The sequence below is a fragment of the Chenopodium album genome, chromosome 7 (genome assembly GCF_948465745.1).
Source record: "Chenopodium album chromosome 7, dcCheAlbu1.1, whole genome shotgun sequence".
In the NCBI taxonomy this organism is placed as follows: domain Eukaryota; kingdom Viridiplantae; phylum Streptophyta; class Magnoliopsida; order Caryophyllales; family Amaranthaceae; genus Chenopodium; species Chenopodium album.
This window is the reverse complement of record NC_137840.1, coordinates 72,974,138-72,994,797: the sequence shown is the minus strand read 5'-3', so window position 1 is coordinate 72,994,797 and position 20,660 is coordinate 72,974,138. Positions and strand designations below refer to the sequence as shown.

The 20,660-nt window shown below is 33.8% G+C and overlaps 3 protein-coding genes, 1 long non-coding RNA gene and 1 pseudogene across 6 annotated transcripts; 2 read left to right on the top strand and 3 right to left on the bottom strand.

Annotated features, from left to right (window-relative positions):
- The first annotated feature begins 1,365 nt into the window (after positions 1-1,365).
- On the top strand, positions 1,366-1,743 carry LOC145640649 (putative lipid-binding protein At4g00165 pseudogene; annotated as a pseudogene).
- A 459-nt stretch (positions 1,744-2,202) lies between these two features.
- LOC145638448 (SKA complex subunit 1 homolog) lies at positions 2,203-5,502 on the bottom strand. 2 transcript variants are annotated; one of them, XM_081689412.1, is made up of 10 exons: positions 5,277-5,502; positions 5,053-5,177; positions 4,685-4,797; positions 4,379-4,460; positions 4,202-4,269; positions 3,982-4,087; positions 3,864-3,893; positions 3,534-3,647; positions 2,545-2,634; positions 2,203-2,456 (listed from the first exon to the last, which is right to left on the bottom strand). In XM_081689412.1, the coding sequence occupies exons 1-9, from the start codon at positions 5,371-5,373 to the stop codon at positions 2,557-2,559; spliced, it is 813 nt and encodes a 270-aa protein (XP_081545538.1). In that variant the 5' UTR covers positions 5,374-5,502; the 3' UTR covers positions 2,203-2,456; positions 2,545-2,556. The 2 variants fall into 2 exon arrangements, with proteins under 2 accessions (XP_081545538.1, XP_081545539.1); XM_081689413.1 differs by having other exon boundaries at positions 2,203-2,448.
- Positions 5,503-9,201: 3,699 nt separating this feature from the next.
- LOC145638447 (uncharacterized) lies at positions 9,202-10,161 on the bottom strand. The gene is made up of 2 exons (XR_014114659.1): positions 9,951-10,161; positions 9,202-9,714 (listed from the first exon to the last, which is right to left on the bottom strand). It is a non-coding gene; the product is annotated as an uncharacterized LOC145638447 (long non-coding RNA).
- Positions 10,162-12,350: 2,189 nt separating this feature from the next.
- On the top strand, positions 12,351-17,138 carry LOC145639483 (uncharacterized). 2 transcript variants are annotated; one of them, XM_081690737.1, is made up of 7 exons: positions 12,743-13,515; positions 15,682-15,777; positions 16,039-16,188; positions 16,272-16,332; positions 16,577-16,701; positions 16,817-16,898; positions 17,000-17,138. In XM_081690737.1, exons 1-6 carry the CDS (start codon positions 13,105-13,107, stop codon positions 16,883-16,885), a joined length of 912 nt encoding a protein of 303 aa, XP_081546863.1. In that variant the 5' UTR covers positions 12,743-13,104; the 3' UTR covers positions 16,886-16,898; positions 17,000-17,138. The 2 variants fall into 2 exon arrangements, with proteins under 2 accessions (XP_081546862.1, XP_081546863.1); XM_081690736.1 differs by lacking the exons at positions 15,682-15,777; positions 16,039-16,188; positions 16,272-16,332; ... (1 more) ...; positions 16,817-16,898; positions 17,000-17,138 and adding exons at positions 14,182-14,328; positions 14,409-14,555; positions 14,633-14,728; positions 14,797-15,307 and having other exon boundaries at positions 12,351-13,515.
- LOC145639484 (vesicle-associated protein 1-2-like) lies at positions 17,084-20,567 on the bottom strand. The gene is made up of 8 exons (XM_081690738.1): positions 20,323-20,567; positions 20,156-20,226; positions 19,958-20,039; positions 19,400-19,515; positions 19,035-19,178; positions 18,888-18,929; positions 18,359-18,436; positions 17,084-17,476 (listed from the first exon to the last, which is right to left on the bottom strand). The coding sequence occupies exons 1-8, from the start codon at positions 20,372-20,374 to the stop codon at positions 17,366-17,368; spliced, it is 696 nt and encodes a 231-aa protein (XP_081546864.1). The 5' UTR covers positions 20,375-20,567; the 3' UTR covers positions 17,084-17,365.
- Between the last annotated feature and the right edge of the window lie 93 nt (positions 20,568-20,660).

The following is a 20,660-nucleotide window of genomic DNA, read 5'->3' as shown; positions in this document are numbered from 1 at the left end:
TCTTTAAGTTCATTTGTTAGGTTGCCTCTGTACAATCTCCGACTTCAGCTTTTCAGTGTTAGTTTAGAAAACAAATGTCATTCTGTGCCTAATAGTGCAAATCATTTAACACTCCGCAACAAGAGTCTATTATTCCCCAGTGAACTCAAGGCAAATAATTTTCACTAGGAGGTAGGAACATATGTTACTACTTTCTATAATGCATCCATCTATTCTTATGCTTCAGCACCATTGCGCTGAACACTACAATATAACTAAGCATAATAACATTGTTTCTACATTACAAAAAACATCCCTAGTTGCATACATGCATGAGATAATAGTGTTCCATTCTCAATTGAGAGTTTTGAGTTCACAGATTATGGATGCAATTCCAATAGCTAAGGAACTGCTAAGTTGCAGGTTCATTTATTATTTCAATCAACAGCTCAGTCTCCATGACGGAGAGGACCAAGCTGACTAAATGAGCGAGGATAAATATTTCTGAGGCTGTAAATTGCTTCAATCAAAACATCTGGCTTTCAGCTAATAACTCTCCAAGTCACCATCTTATCATAGTTCAATATCATGGGATGGCCAAGTTTCACAAAAAATCAGCATGACATGAGGCATGAGGGATGACCCGAAGCTAACCCAATTAATGAAAATCTGAAACAAATTGAGCAAAAACAATACTCCGAAATAATGATAGGGCCAGCTTAGCCCAACAGGCAACACTACCCAGAGCACTAGCCTGTAGGCTACCAACCAAGGTCCAGTGCCAGCTCTCAAGCAAAGGACTGAAGCAAACAATTTACACAAGATCAGTAGCAAGCTTAATAATATATGGGCCCTGACCCCTGAAGCCCCTGGTCAATAGCTAAAAATGGAAACAACAACAAGATTGATTACACAAGATCAGTAGCAAGCTTCACATGCGCTAGCAGCCACTACATTAACACCTATATGGCTATATGGTCCTCAAACAGCGAAAAGTACTACTACTCTCTTTCGTATCTTATTTCACGAACTCCGGAAGAAAAGTCATAATTTCTAAAACCTTGTGAAATGGGAAGACAACAGGTATACAGCTATTATAAAAGGGCATTTTAGTGAAAGTACGGAGATTTCATAGTCATGAAAGGTTGAGATTCTTGAGAACAATGTGATAATAACTCCGGGCACACAGGAGTATCAAATACTGTCCACAAAACACTGATAATATCAATTCTCATAAACCTCTCAACCCCACTTCCCCAAAACAGAAAGGCAAAAGAGCCAAAATAAATACAGTTCATAACTTCATATCACTATATTTTTCTAGCTATATATATACACTTATCAGGTTATAAAGATTATATCTGCAGATTACTTGTATGAAAAAAAATGGATTTTCAGAGCTCAAAGGCAATTGCTTTGTTCATACTTTTCAACATACTGTTCTGTGCTTGTGCTTCAGCTCACAGTATCCCAGCTCTCCCATGCTCTCCCCCTTCAGGCCTAAAACCTAAATGTCCTAAAGATACTCTTAAATTTGGGGTCTGTGGTAGCTGGCTTGGTTTGGTTACTGAAGTAATTGGAACTAAGCCTAGTCCAGAATGTTGTACCCTCGTAAAGGGCATTGCTGATCTTGAAGCTGCAGTGTGTCTGTGCACAGCACTTAAAGCTAATGTGTTGGGTGTCGTCAAGCTTAAGGTGCCTGTTGCCCTAAGTCTCCTGCTCAATGGCTGTGGAAAGAAGGTGCCAAAAGGTTTTAAATGTTAAATATTGGAAATCATGAAGTCCAATTATTGCTTGATAATGTGTGATTTTTTTTTTTTTTTTTTTTTTTAAGTTTCAGTTTGGAAAATGATGTTTGAATGCTCTATATTCTATAATAAATAAGACCTATAAAGTTTGTTTGTCAATTACTGCTTTAGTTAACATGGTTGACTTGGTCCATTTTCTTGGCTATTCTAGGCTTCTAGCTTCATTATGTTCAGCTGGAAACCCTTGAAGTGAATTTAGTTTTTCATATCTAAGCTTATTGGCCCTTAATTGAATTTATAGCAACATAATACAGTTGTGACTTGTGAGTTTAACTAAGGTATCCCTTTCTGAACATAACTTTCTTTGTATGAGCGATTTTTTTTTTTTTTTTTAAAGATGAAAAGAATAATTCCAAGACCATTAATAAACAATCAAGATATTCAAACATAAAGTTCAATGAAATGCTAACTTGAATGGAAGCCTCTTTGCATCTTAACCACAATTATTCCTTACTAAATATAAAGTGGGATTAAATGATAGCTTTATAGCTTTAGTAGTTAAGTAATTCAGTATACAAACAATTACCCATATCAAACAAGTAAAGCCATAAAGGTAAACTTACTCCCAACTTTGCTGATGGGAGATTGCTAATCTACCACACACAACTTCAACGAAGTATTCTATATGACGTCTTTGAAATCACTGATAAGAATGTTGAGCGGTTGAGCCTGCAATTGTAAGTATCATAATATCATTCAACTACAGTCTTTAAAATGAACACTGAACAAAGACAGGAAGAACAAGAGCGAAAAGTACCTCATATCTCATTCAGTGAGGTTTTGAGAGGATAATCACTCGGTGATGTCCAACCCTTGTCTCACTTATACGGCCTAGGTGACGAAGAACCTGTAAGAGATCGCAAATAAAACGATTTTATGTAAGGCTTTCATTACCAGACATCAATTTAGGCAGTAAACATGTTCCAACATCAACAAAAGTAGAATAAGCTCACCCAAAGCTAGAACTAATTAAAGATATCCATTTATTTAAAAAAAAAAAAAAAACTCACATTACAATTAAATCTTACAGAAAACGTTCAAAAAAGTAACAACAAATGTTCCCTCAGCAGCTATGGGGCAGTAACACAGCATGCAATAAAATGTTGCAGAGACAATATGGTTTTTTTTTTTCACTTTTCTTGTCCCCCTATGATTAAGTTAGAATGGTTTTTATCAGAAGGAATTCAAGGAAACCGAGTTTGACTAACTTAGATACCGATCTGACATGACTCTCCAAGGAGTCAAAGCAACTGTTTTTTGGGGATGACTTAAAACTTCTCAGGTGCAATAAAAACGCAAGCCCTGAGTCCTTCATGCACTTATGTTCCAATCAGAGAAAGGTGGAGGCACGAAACAATAATGCTGCCAATATTAAGATATAACAAATTTTTGTATCATCAAACTGCTATACTCTATAAGAAACTGTTGCTGCAATTTTGATACACATGAACTTGTCAAGGTAATAGACTAATATTTGCGGTTACTAGCTAGTATATAGTATACAAATCAAGTATCCCAAATATGAAAAAAATCAGTTCTTAGTCTGGACATAGAGAGGTAATTGAGGTTCAATAACGTGTTACATTAAGTAAAGCAGGATGAATCCATAGATTTTAAAAATTGCAGCTAATATTCTTTTTTTTTTTTTTTTACGTTTGTTACAAGTAAGCAAGAGAGAACAATCTTAACTACTTGTTTAATTTGCTTGCTTGTCAATAAGAGAACCGGGGGAGGGGGTAGACTCACCGTCAGTATTGCTTTTCCAGTGTTGTCAAGCTTCAGGGAAGGTCCCTTTATGTCACTCTCAAGAAAAAAATGCTTTCCTTTAACTCCTTCAGTCATTGCTATATCTCGCAGCTCCTGCATAGAAAGATGGAATGCTGAACATTTTAGCAAAATTATGCATTGATATAAAGCTTCGTGTAACCTTAGACAGGTGAAGGGAAGAAAATAGAATGTTGAAAACAGCTCAACAAATACCAAATTTAACTACACATTTTTCTCATAAACGAAGGAGATAATCTAATTCATTGTAAGATGTTCTGAAATAAGTGAATTGTAATAAGACTAACTCACCAAGGCTCTTTCCCACATGTTTTCTGGCAACTTCACAAAGAAAATAACACCAATCAGTACATAAATGATTCAAACACCACAGAATATTTAACCATGAACATAAGATAAAGCAGTAAACCTTCTTTTTAGGGGCTGAGATAAGCTGAGCAGTTGATTCAGCATAGGCTGCCATATCATTAATAGCGGCATTGACTTTCTCCAGGGTCAACCTTCCTCTCATGTAGCTATTAATCACCATGAATAAGAGTTAGAAACTATAGAAGAAATTATAACAAGCATATACCCAAGCAACAAAAAACGAATCTTAATCAAATTGGCAAGGTTATTAGGAACTTAACGACGATAGGGATCCCAACTCATCTCCAGAAATGTACCACAAAGGCGGAGGTGCACGACCCTTTTTCTCCTGTAAGGATACATAATCAATCATAATTAGCCATAACTGAAATCCTCTTATGCTAACCAACACAGTGACCGTATTATATAAGACTATTATAGTGAAACATTCAAGTTACCTTGGGCACTACAACCGGCTCCTCTTCAACCTTCAACGAACCAAACGATGATAGGTCATCCCTAGAAGAATCTGACTGCAAACTTTACCAATGAAAAAATAATGTTAACAACCTCCAAATTGCCAATTTAGTAATCTTTGTGAAAAATAACATTTCATAATTTAGAAATCATTATATGAATCAAAGATTTCATAATTTAGAAATCATTATACGAATCAATGCATCAACTTACTAACAACCTCCAAATTGCCAATTTAGTAATCTTTGTAAAAATAAAATTTCACAATTTAGAAATCATCAACTTACTGGTGATTAGAGTTGGGCAGTGAAGACATCGTTTTCGTGGTTAAGTGAGAAGGAACATGACTTGCCATCTCCTGCAGCTTTTTCTGCTGCTTAAGAGATGCTTCAATCAATTTCTGCATATTTTCAAAACATAATTTTTTTTAATTTATCATCTATTTGATCAATTAGAGGGCTTACATCCGAAATTACGCACATCTCCAAAATAATATTTGTAACACTTTTTATCAATCTCATCTTATAATTTCAATCATACAAAACCCTAACTTCAAAATTGAAATCATAATTCATAAGCCCTGACAAAAAAAAAAAAAAAAAAAAAAAAAAAAAAAAAATTCCTCAATTAAAAAAGGAGAGAAAGAGAGAGAAACCTTGGCTTTGGGAAGAGCTAGGGTTTCTTCGCGTAATCTATCCTTAATAGATTGAACTTGAAGTTCCATAGCTTTGACCGCCGCATCAACCGCCGTGAGATCGGCGACGGTACTTCCCGGATACACTGAAATTAGGTTTTTGACAATCAATTACATAAAATTGATGAAATTTCACCAAATTGAGTGAGAAAAAAGAGTGGAAAATGGAGAGAGAATTAGTTAACTGTTTCGAGCGATAATGAGTTCTTGGAGCTCGGAAATGCGAGTATTGAAGGACACCATTATTGATTCAATTGAAGATCCAGCTTCTTTGGCTTCCATTGTAATCAAGCTTGCTATCTGTTTTCGTGTTGAATGTTGCTGATGATTAAGGAAGAACTGTTTGAATTTTGTGGTGGGATCTAGGAAGTATGTTGTGTTGGCGGGAAAATGTTTCGGAGTTCAACTTTGTCAAACGATAGTCAAAGATGACAATGCACAAGGAATTCGATATTTTCGAGAAAATGGAGGTTTAATTTGGGCTTCCTCTTTTTGGAATGTTCATGGGCTTAATTTTGTTAAATTTAACTTATTTTTATTCATTTTGATTATTTATTTTTTTGTTGAACTAAATTTATACTACAGATCTATTCTCTTCAAATAATTTTTAGTTCAATTCAGCTCTTAATTTCCTCCTCTTATAAAATATTTAGTTCAATTCATTTCTTAATTTCCTTCTCTTATTAAATTTTCAGTTTAGTTTAATTTAGTTTAATTCAGTCAATCAGAACAGACCCTATATCTAATCAATTTAATGAATTTATTGAACTTTACATGTATTTTGTACTCCATATTATTGAAAATTGATTGAATTATTTGATTTTCAATCAAAACATGATTGAATGAATATTTAAGTCTCAAACTTGATTGAAGTTAATGTTACCTATTGGCTAATAGTGGAGTCGTCTCCCTCCTTTATCCCCCATTTTTCTGTCTACTAATCGCTTGGTCAAAACTAGTCCAATTTTCTATTTTAATTAAATTGACTTTTTTTTTCAATTGTTTGTTTAATCATTGTTTTTCATTTCAATACATATACAACTAATAAATATATGTAAACAATTTTTATTTGAGATATGTTATCATTCATTATTATATATGCATGCATGTACTTGTATGTTGGGTTTAGTTTTAGCTTTAGTTTATATGACGGAGCATTTAATAAAATGAGATATGATAATACTCATAATAGTATAATGATTGATGAGTACATTTTACTTGAGCTAACTATTTGATAGTAGAAATTCTCTACAAAACATAAATACTTTGTAGCACTTGTAAATTAATCATTCATGAAATCCTTTTGTTTCCGTATTATTTGGTCTACGCTTCTTTATTCTTGCCCTTTGATAGAATGATGAATGATACTCCCTTTGTCCCTAAATTACATTCCTACTTCTCTCTATTATGTGAGGAATAAATTCTAGAATAAAAAATGTAATTTAAGGACAAAGGGAGTAGGGACTAGTGAGGTGAGACTTTAATTTGGAAGTACTCACTATATGAGCCTCTGTATCATGATCACTACCTCAACATGAATGGATATGTAAAAATTAGGAGTAGCTTGATATTACCCCATACTTTAAAGGTGACATGAATAATAATTATTTTTGTTGATTCTATTAATTACTCAAGACATAAGCTAAGGTCAAATAAACAAAACAAGACTCGTATTTCAAATTGTAGTTATTTTTAATTGTTTGAATTAATTAACTTAATTATTGTTTCATTAATGTAAATCCAATTCTATTAAAACAATAGCGTTCCACACCCCCTTTACTCAAGGTCTCCTAAATAATTATACTTCTATGTAAGTCCTCCTTAATTCAAATATGGTTCAATGTAGTTTAATTTGATAATTAGAAAAGGATCGGCAATGGTGATAAATTTTGAACAAATAACAAAGTTGACAACTTTTCACAACTAAAACTACTAGTAGCAATTGAAGCTACTCGATAAATAAGCTAAGAAAATAGTGTCATTGTGTTGTATCACTTGCACATTCATTCCTTTTCATAGACGAGTGCAATCTACAACTCCGTATTATATAATTTTTCATGTAGTTAAGATGAATAATGTAGCAATTTTGAATGGACCAAGAAATTTACGACCACATGGGGGGTACAATTTGCAACCCTTTGATCGCATAAAAAGGCAAACCCAAAATTCACGTACTGGTCCCATGTAATAGGGATTCCACTCCCAGGATGTTTGTGTTTATTTTAGTATGAATTTTGGCTTTGCTTATTTTTCTATTAACTACCCTTTACTGGGATTTACAAATTATTATCGAATTATACGTTTACTTTGGGTTAGCTTTTGGAGACATTCTTGGAAAAGTCATACTAATCTGTCTCATCTGTTGCTTAACTTTAGCTTTGAATCTGCTGCATGCATTGTTCATCCATACACTTTTACTACTATTTTTTAGTACAATTTATGATTTAATATATACAAATAATATGATTAAACTAAGTTTTTTATAATATGGTTGATTAATTTTGGTCAAATATAACTTCATCCTCCTTTATTAATTACTATACCGTACCTATAGTAAGTTGGTGGGGACTCTTTGATAAACTTTAGTTTTAAAGTTTGCGTTTGTTATTTAGTTATTTGACTTTTAACTTTGTCATATTCTATTATTCTTTGTGCATCTTTGGAAATCGTATTGTATGACTTTGCTTGAAAGAATTGGAAGACTGTACTTGGAACATCCTCTAATAGGAAATATGAAATATAATTTAATTTGTGTTGTACTAATTTGATGAATTAGTATGTTCGTTGATTATTGTGAGTTCGGGATGCTAGTGAATTGAACAAGACCCTAGAGAGGGTGAGGGGATACTGTCACGAGTCAAAACTGTGAGTAGTGACTTTAAGTTGATCACAAGTTTTATCTTCTATCACTAGCGCAACTAAATTAAAAAAAAAAACCTATTATTTTGGATTACATTATCTAAAAGACGCGTAGATCAAAAAGGCAGGAAATTAACAAAGGATGATTGTTAATAGATTGGAGTATTAATTATTGTTATGTATACATAAGACCTTTTCTCGATCTTCAGCTTAATTTCAGTTCATTTCCCAATTTCCTTCTTTCATAAACATTCCAGTTCAATTCAGTTTAAATTAATTCTTAATTTTCTTATCTCATAAACAATTCAGTTCAGCTCAATTCAGGTCAGTTCAGTTCAGTTCAACTCAGTTCAATAAATCAGAACAAACCCATAGTATAACAAAAATATTATATAGTAGGAGTACGTAATAGGCAAAATTTGTATAATATAGGAGTGTTTAGTATACAAGAATGATTGATGATGGAAATCACATAAATCAGTTTTGAAAAAAACTTCTACTTGCATGTAATTTTATTTGAAGTGATCTAAACTTATTGTTATCACTTGTCGTGTAAAAGACCTACTGTAATCATCTAATATGATGCTCATGACAATGCATCTACATAAATTGGACTAAATGATCATCATCACCCATTTATTAGCATCAAAATGCGGCAATCAATACATGCACTAAATTCTTCTTAAGTGTAATTTGAACTATGAACATTATGCTTTTACGTATGTAGAGCATTATTATTCACCGTGAATTACAAACATTCAACCTTTTAATTGAAAGTCTGGTTCATTTGGTGTCAAAAAATCAAATGATCAATACGTAGACACGAAATTCTTAATAAGGAAACATTTACACTGAAATTAAATGTTGTGTAGTATCATATCATTCCACATCCTAATTTATCAATATTAATTATTATTCATTACTGAAAAATATTATGGTTAGAATTTAAATAATTAATTTTAACTAAACGTTGGTGTGATTACGAAAATTCTTACGGTCTAAATAAACCAAGACATACTAATCAGTAGTGATGACACTGGAATTCAACGAAAATCAAAACCAAGTCGTTTCTGATAAACATGTACATTTTACATGCATAGACAAGATACAAGTAAAATTAATGCATGATTGAATTATAAAGTGGAAAATACTAAAGAAAAAAGAAGCTAATAACAAATTTATGATCAAAGTTAACATTTCTAAGTAATAAGATTAATAATTACGTACTTGATGATCATATCATATACTATTTCATAGAAGGAAAAAAAATTATTATTATGTACAAAAAACGAGTTGTTACACTCTACTACTATTTGATATATAAAAGAGTAAAAGACCGTAGATTATTTGGTCTTATCAACGTACCGCTTAACTCTAACTACTTAGTTTTCTCAAGGATTTGAAACTTGAAAATTCAAATTTTTAGTTGTGAGTAGGAGGATGCACTTTTGGTGGTGCATAATCTAAGTTAAAACCTGTTTGTGGCACTTCATTTTTCGGCCTCGGCACACGCCATAGTACAACTCTAGGACTCTTCCTCTTAACGAGCTTCGTTAAAGTTTTAGTGTATGCACGCGTTGCTCCATCTTGTCTTCTGCTTTGTTTTGTATCATGTTCGGTTTTGTGATCGTGTCGATCTTCCTTCTTTTTTCTTTCCTTTTTCATCGTCTTCATCCCGTCTTCATCGTCTAATAATTTCGTAGAAGTCACTTGAGATGGCTCGTTCATGTTGATTGTACTCTTAACTTTCACCTTCTCCATTTTCTACATGATTATGTTTTACATACACAATTAATTTTATTTTTTTTCTCAATTATTAATCCCTTTCTTATGAGCAAATTAAAGGGATTTATAGTAGAAAAAATTTGAGTAATAAAAAAAAATAAAATGTAGAGTGTAGACTATATTTCAATTAATATTCGGTAAACCTAATTATATAAAAACAAGCGTTGTTCCCTAATTCATGTAACAATATGTATATGTATAGCATGTTCACTAACCTTCATAGGATCTTGAAATGTGGTGTTTTGAGGCAGCTCCTGGTTGACAACAACTCCGGTAAGTCGTCGGCTCGCGCTCGCTGATGTAGTGAAGGAAAATAAGCATAGAAGGGAGATGGTAGCAAAACAAGAGATTTTTGACATGATATGCTAGGGTTTTAGGAGGTAGAGAGATTCAAAGCTAGTAGTGATGATGCACCAAAAAATGTGTTTAAATAGTGAGAACAAGAAATAAGCTAATAATAATACAAGAAGAGATCATAAGCATTAAATGAAGGTGGATTTAAGATGTATATTTTGAAGATCGAACATGGTATAGTATGGGTCAGTGACCTCTCTTTTGTCTTCCTGTTTCTTCTAAAATCAACCTACATACCCTTAAATTCAAGACCTTAGGAAGGAGAGAGAAAAAGAGAGAGCCAATTTAGAGGTTTTAAGGGTAGATATATAAGCCAAAAACTAAGCAAAATAATGCCAAAATAAAAATTTTTCCCGTTTAAGTGAAATTAAATAATAAATAGTATTGTCGAGTGAATTATAGAAAATTAAAGAAATTATTGCTACTATCCTGTTTTAGAATAATTGACACACTTTCTTTTGAAATTTGATCCCGAGTCTTGAGTACTACTTAATACTTTAACCAACTAAGCTAGTTGATCCCACAAATATTTAATTAGTATGATATTATACTAGTTTAGGGCATGCCCTAATGTTTGGTTTGATCGAGGGAGTACTAAACTAGATACCAATTAAATTATAGTAATTGTATTCTATACATGCTTTGTCTTTAATTTGGTCCACAAATGTGCAAAATTAATGCATGGGGGGGTTTGATTTCCTTGTTTCTTGTTATTTCTAAACACTTTTGACCTCGAATGGCTTAAATTAGAAGGTAATTATGTATTAGAAACTAAAAGTGGGAGACTTTTTGAGCTGGCATTTGTTGAAGCTACCACTAGGTTATTTTTGTTTGGTGAGCTGTGGTCTGCCTTTTTGTTAGCCATTAGTAAAACCTTACCAATTGCAAAAAGATAAGTTCAAAATGATGCAAGTATCATTTTGAAGTATTTTCCTTTTATACATTGATCAATGAAATAGTTCATTTTAAGCAAAAATCTAATAAATTATCATTCATATTATTCCCATTTTTGTTGATATAGATTTTGAAATAAGGTGATTGTATATCCTTAAAAGCTCGTCTCAAATAAAATTGTTATTTTTATATCTAAACTTAACAAAAACATTCAACTGTTATTCAAGGTTATTCTCATACCATTCAAGATATAATTTCAAAAGTTAAATATTGATTCTAAAATATCCATATATTCGATACGTATCTTTTGATTCTAATCCTATCATGTATTATTGTGAAATGCACATTAAATCATTGATCTCATTCTATAAATAATTTAGGATTGGTATAGATTATTGCAATTTTCATTATTTTAAAATAATATATAAAATATATTATAATCATCGTTAAATTGTTGCTTGAATCGTAGATCGATAGAGGCATAGAATATAAAGAGTGACTATTTTGATTAAAAAAAACATCCCATATTTTTATGTGTCTTGATATAGGTTCCTACTTCCCTCACTCTAACATGGCATGCTACATTCAAAACCCTACTTAAATCAAATCAAATCAAATTTGTATTTAGTTTAATTAACACAATTATACATTTATACGAGTATATTTTGTTAGCCAATTGTATAATTAAAAAAAACAAGTGGGACCCACATGTGAAGTGAAATCACAAATGGGGCCTAATAGTAGAGTGTAGGTCCGTAAATGGAGGCCCAACTCCCAACCAAGTTTAAAATGACAAAAGAGAAAGGTTTGCAACCCCAGAGCGCAAAGGGCGGCATAGCATGCCACGTGGAAGGGACCCATGTGAGACAATCTTATGCCACGTGGAGTAGGCCCACTTGGGCCGCAAAATTCATGTTCTTTTGTCGCTCACTGTGGGCCCATTTCAAACCCAATTCTCTCTCCTACCAATCTTACCATAGTTATTGAAGGATCTCATTGCTTTGGACATGGTTTTTTTGTGTTTCGGTGCTTCATAGTTCTATGGCTTACAAAATTCACTTAGGATTGGATCATGGAGTCAACTACAACAATCACAATTCACAAATCTTACAAGAGTTCTAATTTTACTTGTATATCGTGCCAGTATGATTGTGTTTGTGTTGTGTTGTGATTTTTTCAAAGTGATTAGCGAGCTTTATAAATCTAGATTGACTTAAATTTTATACTACTAAATTTTGTTGGTAAGTGACATTAACTGAATGGGTTGACCCATTCTTGATTAGTGGGTAGTGTGTCCTTTGGGGGGGGGGGGAGAGGAAACACGATTTTTCTTTCAACCCTAAAATGCTCCCTTACAAAAGTTGACCTCTTAGCGTTGGAGTTATGAGGTGCAAAACTGCAAATCACACCATTTGGTTCATTGCCCAATCCGCCAAGCCTTGCTTGATAATAGTAGGTGATTAACTCGAAAAACTCTATACTCTCACTAACTCAGTAACTCTTAATAAATTCTTGCATTAGTTAGTGGACAAGTTGTTCGAAGTTGATTAGAAGTCTGGTGTTCTATCGGTGAAAACGATTTTGTTTGAAATCTCGATGATGTATTTTCTCCAAAATACAAAGGATAATACTCCTTGTCTTCCAAATTTATAACTTTAGATTTCATTCTATTTATGTGTCAAAACTCTCAATCTTAATTATCACATTTCCTGATTTGGTGAGTGATGCCCATACACTTTGCATTAGTATGAATATTGGGCTTGACGGGGTGGTTATATATACATCCAAATGGTTTTCATTACTTACGAAAACTTTGTTTCAAATGTAATTAGCATTTTGAGCCGTTCGATGCACGATTTATTACTTGGATCATGCTTTTCAATAATTGAAACTTTTGACACTGCGTATAAAATATGCAAAGTAATTGTTTTATGACCATGTAAATGAAGTTCCCTGTTAAAACTTACATTCTTACTATCCGAGATTCTGAGTTACGGAGTAGTAGGAGTGTAGGACTGTAAGAGTCTTAGAAAGAAGAAGTTGAGAAAGAAAGAAAATTTGAGAAAATATTGGAAGCACTGAACTCTTTCATTAGACTCCCAAAACACAAAAAGGAAAAAAATGAGAAAGAACCCTAGAAAACCGAAAACCCAGAAAATAGTGGAGGAGAAAGTGACCAGTGATTCTGAAACTAGCGAAAATTCGAATTCAGATGACCCGAAAATCCCAGATAACAAAGCGACAGAGTATGAGAAACAAAGAGAATTGAGAATTGCTCAAAATAAGGCCAGAATTGAGGATTTGGGTTTGCGTAATATTGCGAATTCTTTGATGAATTTATCCCAAAAGGGAGGAAAGAGAAAATCAAACCTCAATTCCAAAAGGGTTTCCAAAAATGGCAAAGATGATGATGAATATCAGCCTATTGATGAAGAAGACCCAAAAGATGATAGTAGTGATTCTAGTTTGGATAGCTTCAGTGAAGAATTTGAGGAGCAAGAAAAGAAGAAAAAGAAGAAGCAGAAGAAGAAGGTAAATTGATTAATATCTCTTTCTCTTTTTTTCAGTTTAAAGCAATTTTTGTGTGTTTTTGGTGTTGAATTGTGGTTAAATGTTTGTGCATTTGGTGAGTTGTTCAATTTGATTTTCTTGATTGCTGCTTTCTAAATTAATGTAGTTTGTGCATTTATGTTGTGTATTTTGGATTAGTATATGTGATTGTTTTCTTGGTGTTGGTTTTTGTTGATACTTCATTTGTGGATTGGACAATGTGGATGAATTTTTGTAAAAACAGGCCTCCATTTTTACAATGCTTGTACTTTTTGCAATTCGATTTCATTCTGTCCTGCCTTAAATTGAGAGTGAGTTGTGGAACGATGCTTTTCTAAGGAAGGAAAACGATAAAAGCGCTTAAGAAGGTGTTAGAATAGGTATTGGGTAGCTACATTGCCCAAGGATTGGATGTATATGTGTGTGCCTTGGAGTCGAGTATGCTACACTGGAGATCAATAGGGGATAATTGTATAACAAATGTTGAAGTTTGATTATATTTATGCCGTTGGCCGTTGCCTCATTAAGCATCCAATATTCTATATTATATACGAGGGATTAGCTAGTGTCACTTTTGTGAAATGTGAGGATTGCCTGCGTTTATGCGGGTCTAGTGTTCGGCTTTCAATGGACCGACTTGATTTCTAGGTGGAGCTGGATTCAAGGATTGTCATTCCTAATAGTAGTCTGCAGTTTATGGGTCATTGCGGGGAGAAAATATGTGTAACGTTTCCCAAGGGTCCCGAGGAGGAGGTTAAGGAGTTGATGGATTGTTTTCCGAAAGGGTTTAATGGGGTAAGCCTTCATTTCAAGTTTTTTGTAGATGTTTTGCTAATCGAATTCACAATTTGTCTCAGATTGCTTCTTACTTGTAGTTTAATCGCGAGACAGGTGAAAGAGCTCTTAGATATATTGCTGGACTTAAGGCAGATTGCTGGAAATTGAGGAGATCACATGTTATATATCCAGAGTTCTGTGAGGAGGTAATAGAGGGACTGCCTTTTCCCGAGGGTTTTAATGGGGTAAGCCTTGTTTTTGAGTTTTTTGCTTTTGCATTTTATGCTTATTGAAATCTCTAATACATCTTGGTTACTCGTAGTTTAACCTGGAAGAAAGTAAAGAAATCTGTGGAGTGATTGTTGCTTTAATAAATGCTCAATCGAGACTGAAGAAATTATTTCAATCATATGTGCAGGTAAAACTCCATTTTTTTCCCCCTTGTATCCCACCATATATTACTCATGTTGCTCTGTCATCTTGCAGGGATCTAAAAGTTTTCCCTGTCTCCAATATCAGCCTTCTACTCAAGTTTTCTGTCCCCAACATCAGGCTTCCACTCAAGTTCCGTGTCACCAACATCAGGCTGCCACTCAAATTCCGTGTCACCAACATCAGGCTGCCACTCAAATTCCGTGTCACCAACATCAGGCTTCCACTCAAGTTCCATGTCCCCAACATCAGGCTGCCACTCCTGTCACTGGCCATGTCCAATTTAATGCTCCTATATATCCTGATCACGGGCTGTTTTTTCCTTACTGGTGTCCTCCCATGACTCCTTTTGGCATGGCCCCAACCGCATGGAATCCTTATAATGCCAACTATGCTCCACCTTACATGAGCAATTATTCTGGAATGCCTTAGTTTTGATGGATGTATGCGTAGAAAATTAATTGAAGTGTTGGAGTGTTTGCTCTGCCTGTCAGCTATCAACAGGTTGCTTCATGGTTGCAATCTCATTGAGGATAGAGTGGTTTTATGACCAAAGGAGAGGATGGTAGTTGATTTTGTGGATTTTATGAACATTTTATAAAGATTTGAACTTTGTGCTTGTATGATATTGCGGTATTGCCCCCTCTCCCTTTCCCAAAAACAATCCGGTCTTGTGCTTTGTTGCAATTTAAATGCTTTCTTCCTTCCCCAGAAGCAACTATGAAAGAATAGTGTTGCACTCACTCATCAATCAAACTGAGGTCAAAGAGATAATGAGCTTTTAAGTTTGCCTCTTGCATGATTCAAAACTCTGTTATGAAAGGAACTCCTTAGGTTGAACAAAAAAAAAAGTAATTATGAGTAAAGTCTGCCACCAATCAAAAGTTTTGCTACATTTAAGAAATTATCCTAACTGATTCTTTGCTTTGCTTGTGCCAGGTAAGCAATAGAAAGTCGAGGTCTCGTAAGCAAAAATCTTCGCAGAAGCAGTTAGACACCACAGATCTTATGGATGAAGATGAAGTTTTAAAGCAGGTAATTCTCAGATCACCTCACTGGCTGGAAAAACCTAGAACTAGCCAGAGGGATTTACAAGTAAGATGGGTATAATGTGAGACTCGGGTGATTATACATTTAAACTTAGATTATAGTGTGACTTTTATGATCAATTGATCATGCATTCACGCCCAGAGTTAAATTAGAAGGGTATATGATGACTTAAATGAAAATTGAATAGAATTTTACTTTCTTGTTGTAAAACACACTGCTTATTCTGGTAGATATCTGCCACTGCAGGCTATAGCTCTTTCTCTAAAAGATGTTGGAGAAACCTCAGACATGCAGCATGCTGGATTATCTCTAAGCCCAAGCAATCAAGCAGTTAACGCTAATGAAAAGAGCTATGATAACTCCCGGGAAGATAATTCGAGGAGGAAAAAAAGACCAGTAAGCATTCCTGTGTTGTAGCGTTTAAATATTGCTACACTCATGTTATGTTTTGATGTTTCTATACTATGGCAATATGGCAGTTCAAGAATCGTGTGCAAATGACTGAGGATGACCTGGTTATAAACTTCTGCCAATTCGATGGTAATTTCTGACTTGCTTTTATTCTATTTGTACTGTCAATTAATTTGTATTCTTTATCCCTGTTATTCTTAGTTGATTTTTCAACATGATTTTTTAAAACCTCAGCTTAACCATAGAAAAGCATATAATAACATGATATGATGCATTCTGATTACCCTTTAAGAAAGCTTAACATCAGCTTTGAGTTCTATATTTCTTTAAAAGATGTTGCTACCTTTCTTTTATCATTCTATATGAGTTGCAGAGACTGGGAAGGGGAGCATAACGTTAAGAGACTTGCAACGGATGGCTGCTTCTCATGATTTTACCTGGACCGATAAGGAGTTAGTTGATATGATTCGCTGTTTTGACAGTGATAAAGATGGAAAGGTCTGTTCTAGTTGTTCGAGATTCTCCATATCCATCTATTCTAAGTCTTTACCATATTATCATTTGCATGGAAATGGAGTATAACGCTTGTGACACTCATATGTCCTCATTTCAGCTAACTTTGGATGACTTTCGGAACATTATTCTGCAGTGCAACATGTTACACGTGCCAGAAAATCCTTGAAAGGGTTTTAAGGGTAATCAAAATTTTCTAGAGTATCAAGTTATTTAGTTTCATATGCATTCACTCTTAAATAGTAACAGCATAACTGACGTTGCATTTCATTGATCGATGCAGATTATTTCGAGCCTCCTGACAGCAATGATCAGTATTGATTGAATGCACTGAAGATGCTTTGGTAGCAAACAATGGAGTAATAGCTAAGAAAGATGATACAGTACATGCTTTAATTCTTTGGTAGCAAATGATGTACTGGCAAAGAAATGCACAACTTGATGACAGAGTTAATCCTTGTTTAATTACCATTTACTTTACAACTAGATGTATGATAATAAGACACAAATGCAAAACCTATTGAAAGATCATCGTCTAGTACCATCAGACTATCAAACCAAAAATCTTGGTCAGCTACTTCTTAAGAGTAATAACCAAATAGCAAGCTCAACTTCAAGCCTCCAGATAGGCCAGGTTTATCTTCCCAGTTCATATTTTCTTGATGAGATATCCCAGAATGATGCCAATAATCCCAACAATGATAACATACATGAATGGAATTCCTGCACGCTTTTTACTAATTTCACGCCTCAATAGCTCCTGCATCATCAAATTTTCCAGTAACGGGTGAAAAAGAAGACCATGTTGATGCATAGTTTATACAAGCAAATGTGAATATGTCCCATCTATCCTACTACATAAAGCTTTACAATTTTTAGCAGCCATCAGTCTCTTAACAAAACAAGCTTCAGTTCAATGTTTTAAGCATCTTTGAAAACAAGTTTTTCAAAATAAAATAATAAATGCTCGCACATAAAAGTTTGAGTATTCACTAATTCAGTAGCAATCCATGGCCATCAATTTGGTCATTCTCTTTGTAATGAACCAGCATAAGACAGATGATTCTAGAGAGTTGAACATGATAAAGCTTATGAACTAGAAATTTAGGCAGAATTTCAAAGGAAGAAGATGAAATTTGCACTAAAATCTGAAATTAAGGAAAAAAGTACAAGCTTTCAAGAGGCTTGCTCTCTCCCCTAGTCAACATTCGTGAGGTTGGAGCTCTCCAAAGTGTCCACTTTTTAACAATATTTTGCATGCCTTTTCTATGCTTAAACTCCCTTATTTATACTAAGGGCGTGTTTGGATTGAAAGTAATGAAGGGTAATGGAGGAATAGAGTAATTTGGATAACAAATGAAGAAGGAAGGGAATTAGGGAGAGATATAAAGGGATTAAATTGTAAGAAATTGATTTTTAAAAGGAATACTCATCATTTTTCCCTTATTCTCCCCTCCCTCCCCTTTCTTTATCCAAACACACTAAATCTGATATTTAATTAACAGAATAATACTCCGTGTAGGCTACCCATGATGCCCCTCCCTTATCTCGGTTTATTTCAATTTTATCCACTACCATGGTTTATTCATGCTGTATAAAATCCATTCGAAAATTTAAATATTAGCAAGAACCAGAAGCATACCATTTCTTGATGAAGCTTGTTGTTTTGTTGAATTGCAGAGTTTTTCTCTTCCATCAGCCTAGAAATAGCAGCATCCACCTGAAATATTAAAATTATCAAAACACATAGTCAATTACAGAAATCAGAGCACCCTGAGAAGTTTTAAGCAAATTTTTGCTTAGTGGACAGCATAACATCAGATGCTTGAAACATTTACTTCCTAATAACTATAATGGTAAATTTGGTTGTTGTCTTGCTGATTATACAACATCAGCACATCATATACTCAAAGCATTCGTGGTTTAGCCTAAAGGTTAAAGATATATACCTAACAACAAAAGAAAACACATTCTGTGATATGATAAAAAAATTCTGCTAATTTTTCGTATAAGCTCAAAATGTGCAAAATATTCAATATTTACAAGGAAGCAATTCGACACATGTAAAAATCTAACTAAGGCTGATCATGTTCAAATCACAATTTATCAGATAGTTTGCTAGGATCTGATATCTTATTCAATGATTACAACTTTGACGGATGGAAAATCACCTGACGTGAATCATCTTCCGGCTCAACATGGGTTCTTGTAGCCTGCGAAAACGAAAGTCATAATTACTTTAGAAGTTAAAAAGGAGAAAAGCATTTTGCAAAACTCAACGAGCAAGCATTAAGTATAGCTATATATGAATAACTTACAGGTGAAAAAGTATCCATATTCCCATTGTCTGATACAGAACCTTCATCTGATCCTTCTTGTACAGTCATTGGAGGTTGTGGGGGTGGAATGTAAGAGACTTTCAATTTCCACTCGTCAACATAATTTCCAGATTCCTTGTTAAACTATCAAAAGCACACGGCAAAATTAAAATTTGACCTTTCATCAACAACAAAATACACCAAATGCACCCTTAAATCAACTTTCCATCAACCTTGTTAGGCTGTTTGATGAATCAAAGTTAGGGTGATTAAGCATTAGCACTCAGGCTAGTGTAGCAACTTATGGCATGCCGAATTAAATACGAATATGCGCGATTAGTGCTTTAAAATGAACTAGGGATTACCATATCAGAAGTGATGTCCTTGACATTGAGTCCAGGGCTGGCAATCACACTCTGAAGAAGAAATTTGTCTTTGCACTGAAGATCAGCAGGTGCTTCCTTTTGCGCTTGCATTGTCACTACAATTAACCCCCCAACCCAACAAAGATAAAATCAATATCAAGTATAATCATACTCCCTCCAGCTTCAAATAATTGTCGCATTGTCCCAACCCCTCGATTAAAAGGCATAATCAACACAATTCTACTGAAACAGCCCTTATAATAGTGCAGTTGGCACTTGGCAGAATCAATCAAAACACCCCTTATTAGGTCTAAGCAATAATACTGAGTATTTGGCAAAATCAATCATCAAACTTAAACTGTACTAATAAATAATTCATATAAATGTGACAATTGTTCCCGAACATCCTAAACTAGTATTAATGCGACTATTCTTTCTAGACCGAGCCCCTAACTCACAAAGTATTAGCATTCCGGTTAATTATCACAAAATTTGACTCAAACCCAGAAAAATTAAGCTAAAATTATAGACATCAACAATCAAGATATTTTTTTTTACCTAAAAGATCATGATTAGAATGTGGCAAAACGATCCCAGTATTAGGCCGTACAGAATACTTCTTCGGATTTGTTGTTTTCACCTACAAATTGGGGGAAAATACAACCAATTTTTACCAAATAAAAAACAAAAAAGACTTGAATTTTGAAATTTAAGTAGTAGGAATTTTTAAGAAAATAATAATAAAAAGTGAAGTACCTTAAAAGCAACATTGCAATCAGTATGATTAGTCAATTGCATGGTACAAGGGATCTGCTTGTTCAACTCAACTGCATGTAATAATCATTAACAGCAAAATCAAAATCACAAAAATTAATAACAAGCAAAAAAAGCTAATAAATTGAAATAGGAAGTAAAAAAAATACATGGGAATTGAAGTTCTTGAGGTTGAATGCTGAGATATTCCCCTGAATTCATAATTGTATGAAAATACCCAGAAAATCAAAACAAAATTAAAATTAAGAACTGGGTTTTAGAGAGAGAAAGAAGAGAGAAAGGATCTAAGAAGAAAATAGAGGTTTGAATTGAAAGAAAAAACAAGAGTGAAAGTTGAGGAGAGAGAAAATGGGAAGACAGGGGAGACGTGGTACAGTGTTAATAGTGTCGACTATGTCTGTGTTTTATGTGTTTTCTTCTTTTATTTTTGTAGGGCTAACTTTTTTTTATTTTTATCATCATTGTAATTTATCATCAAAGTTTTTTT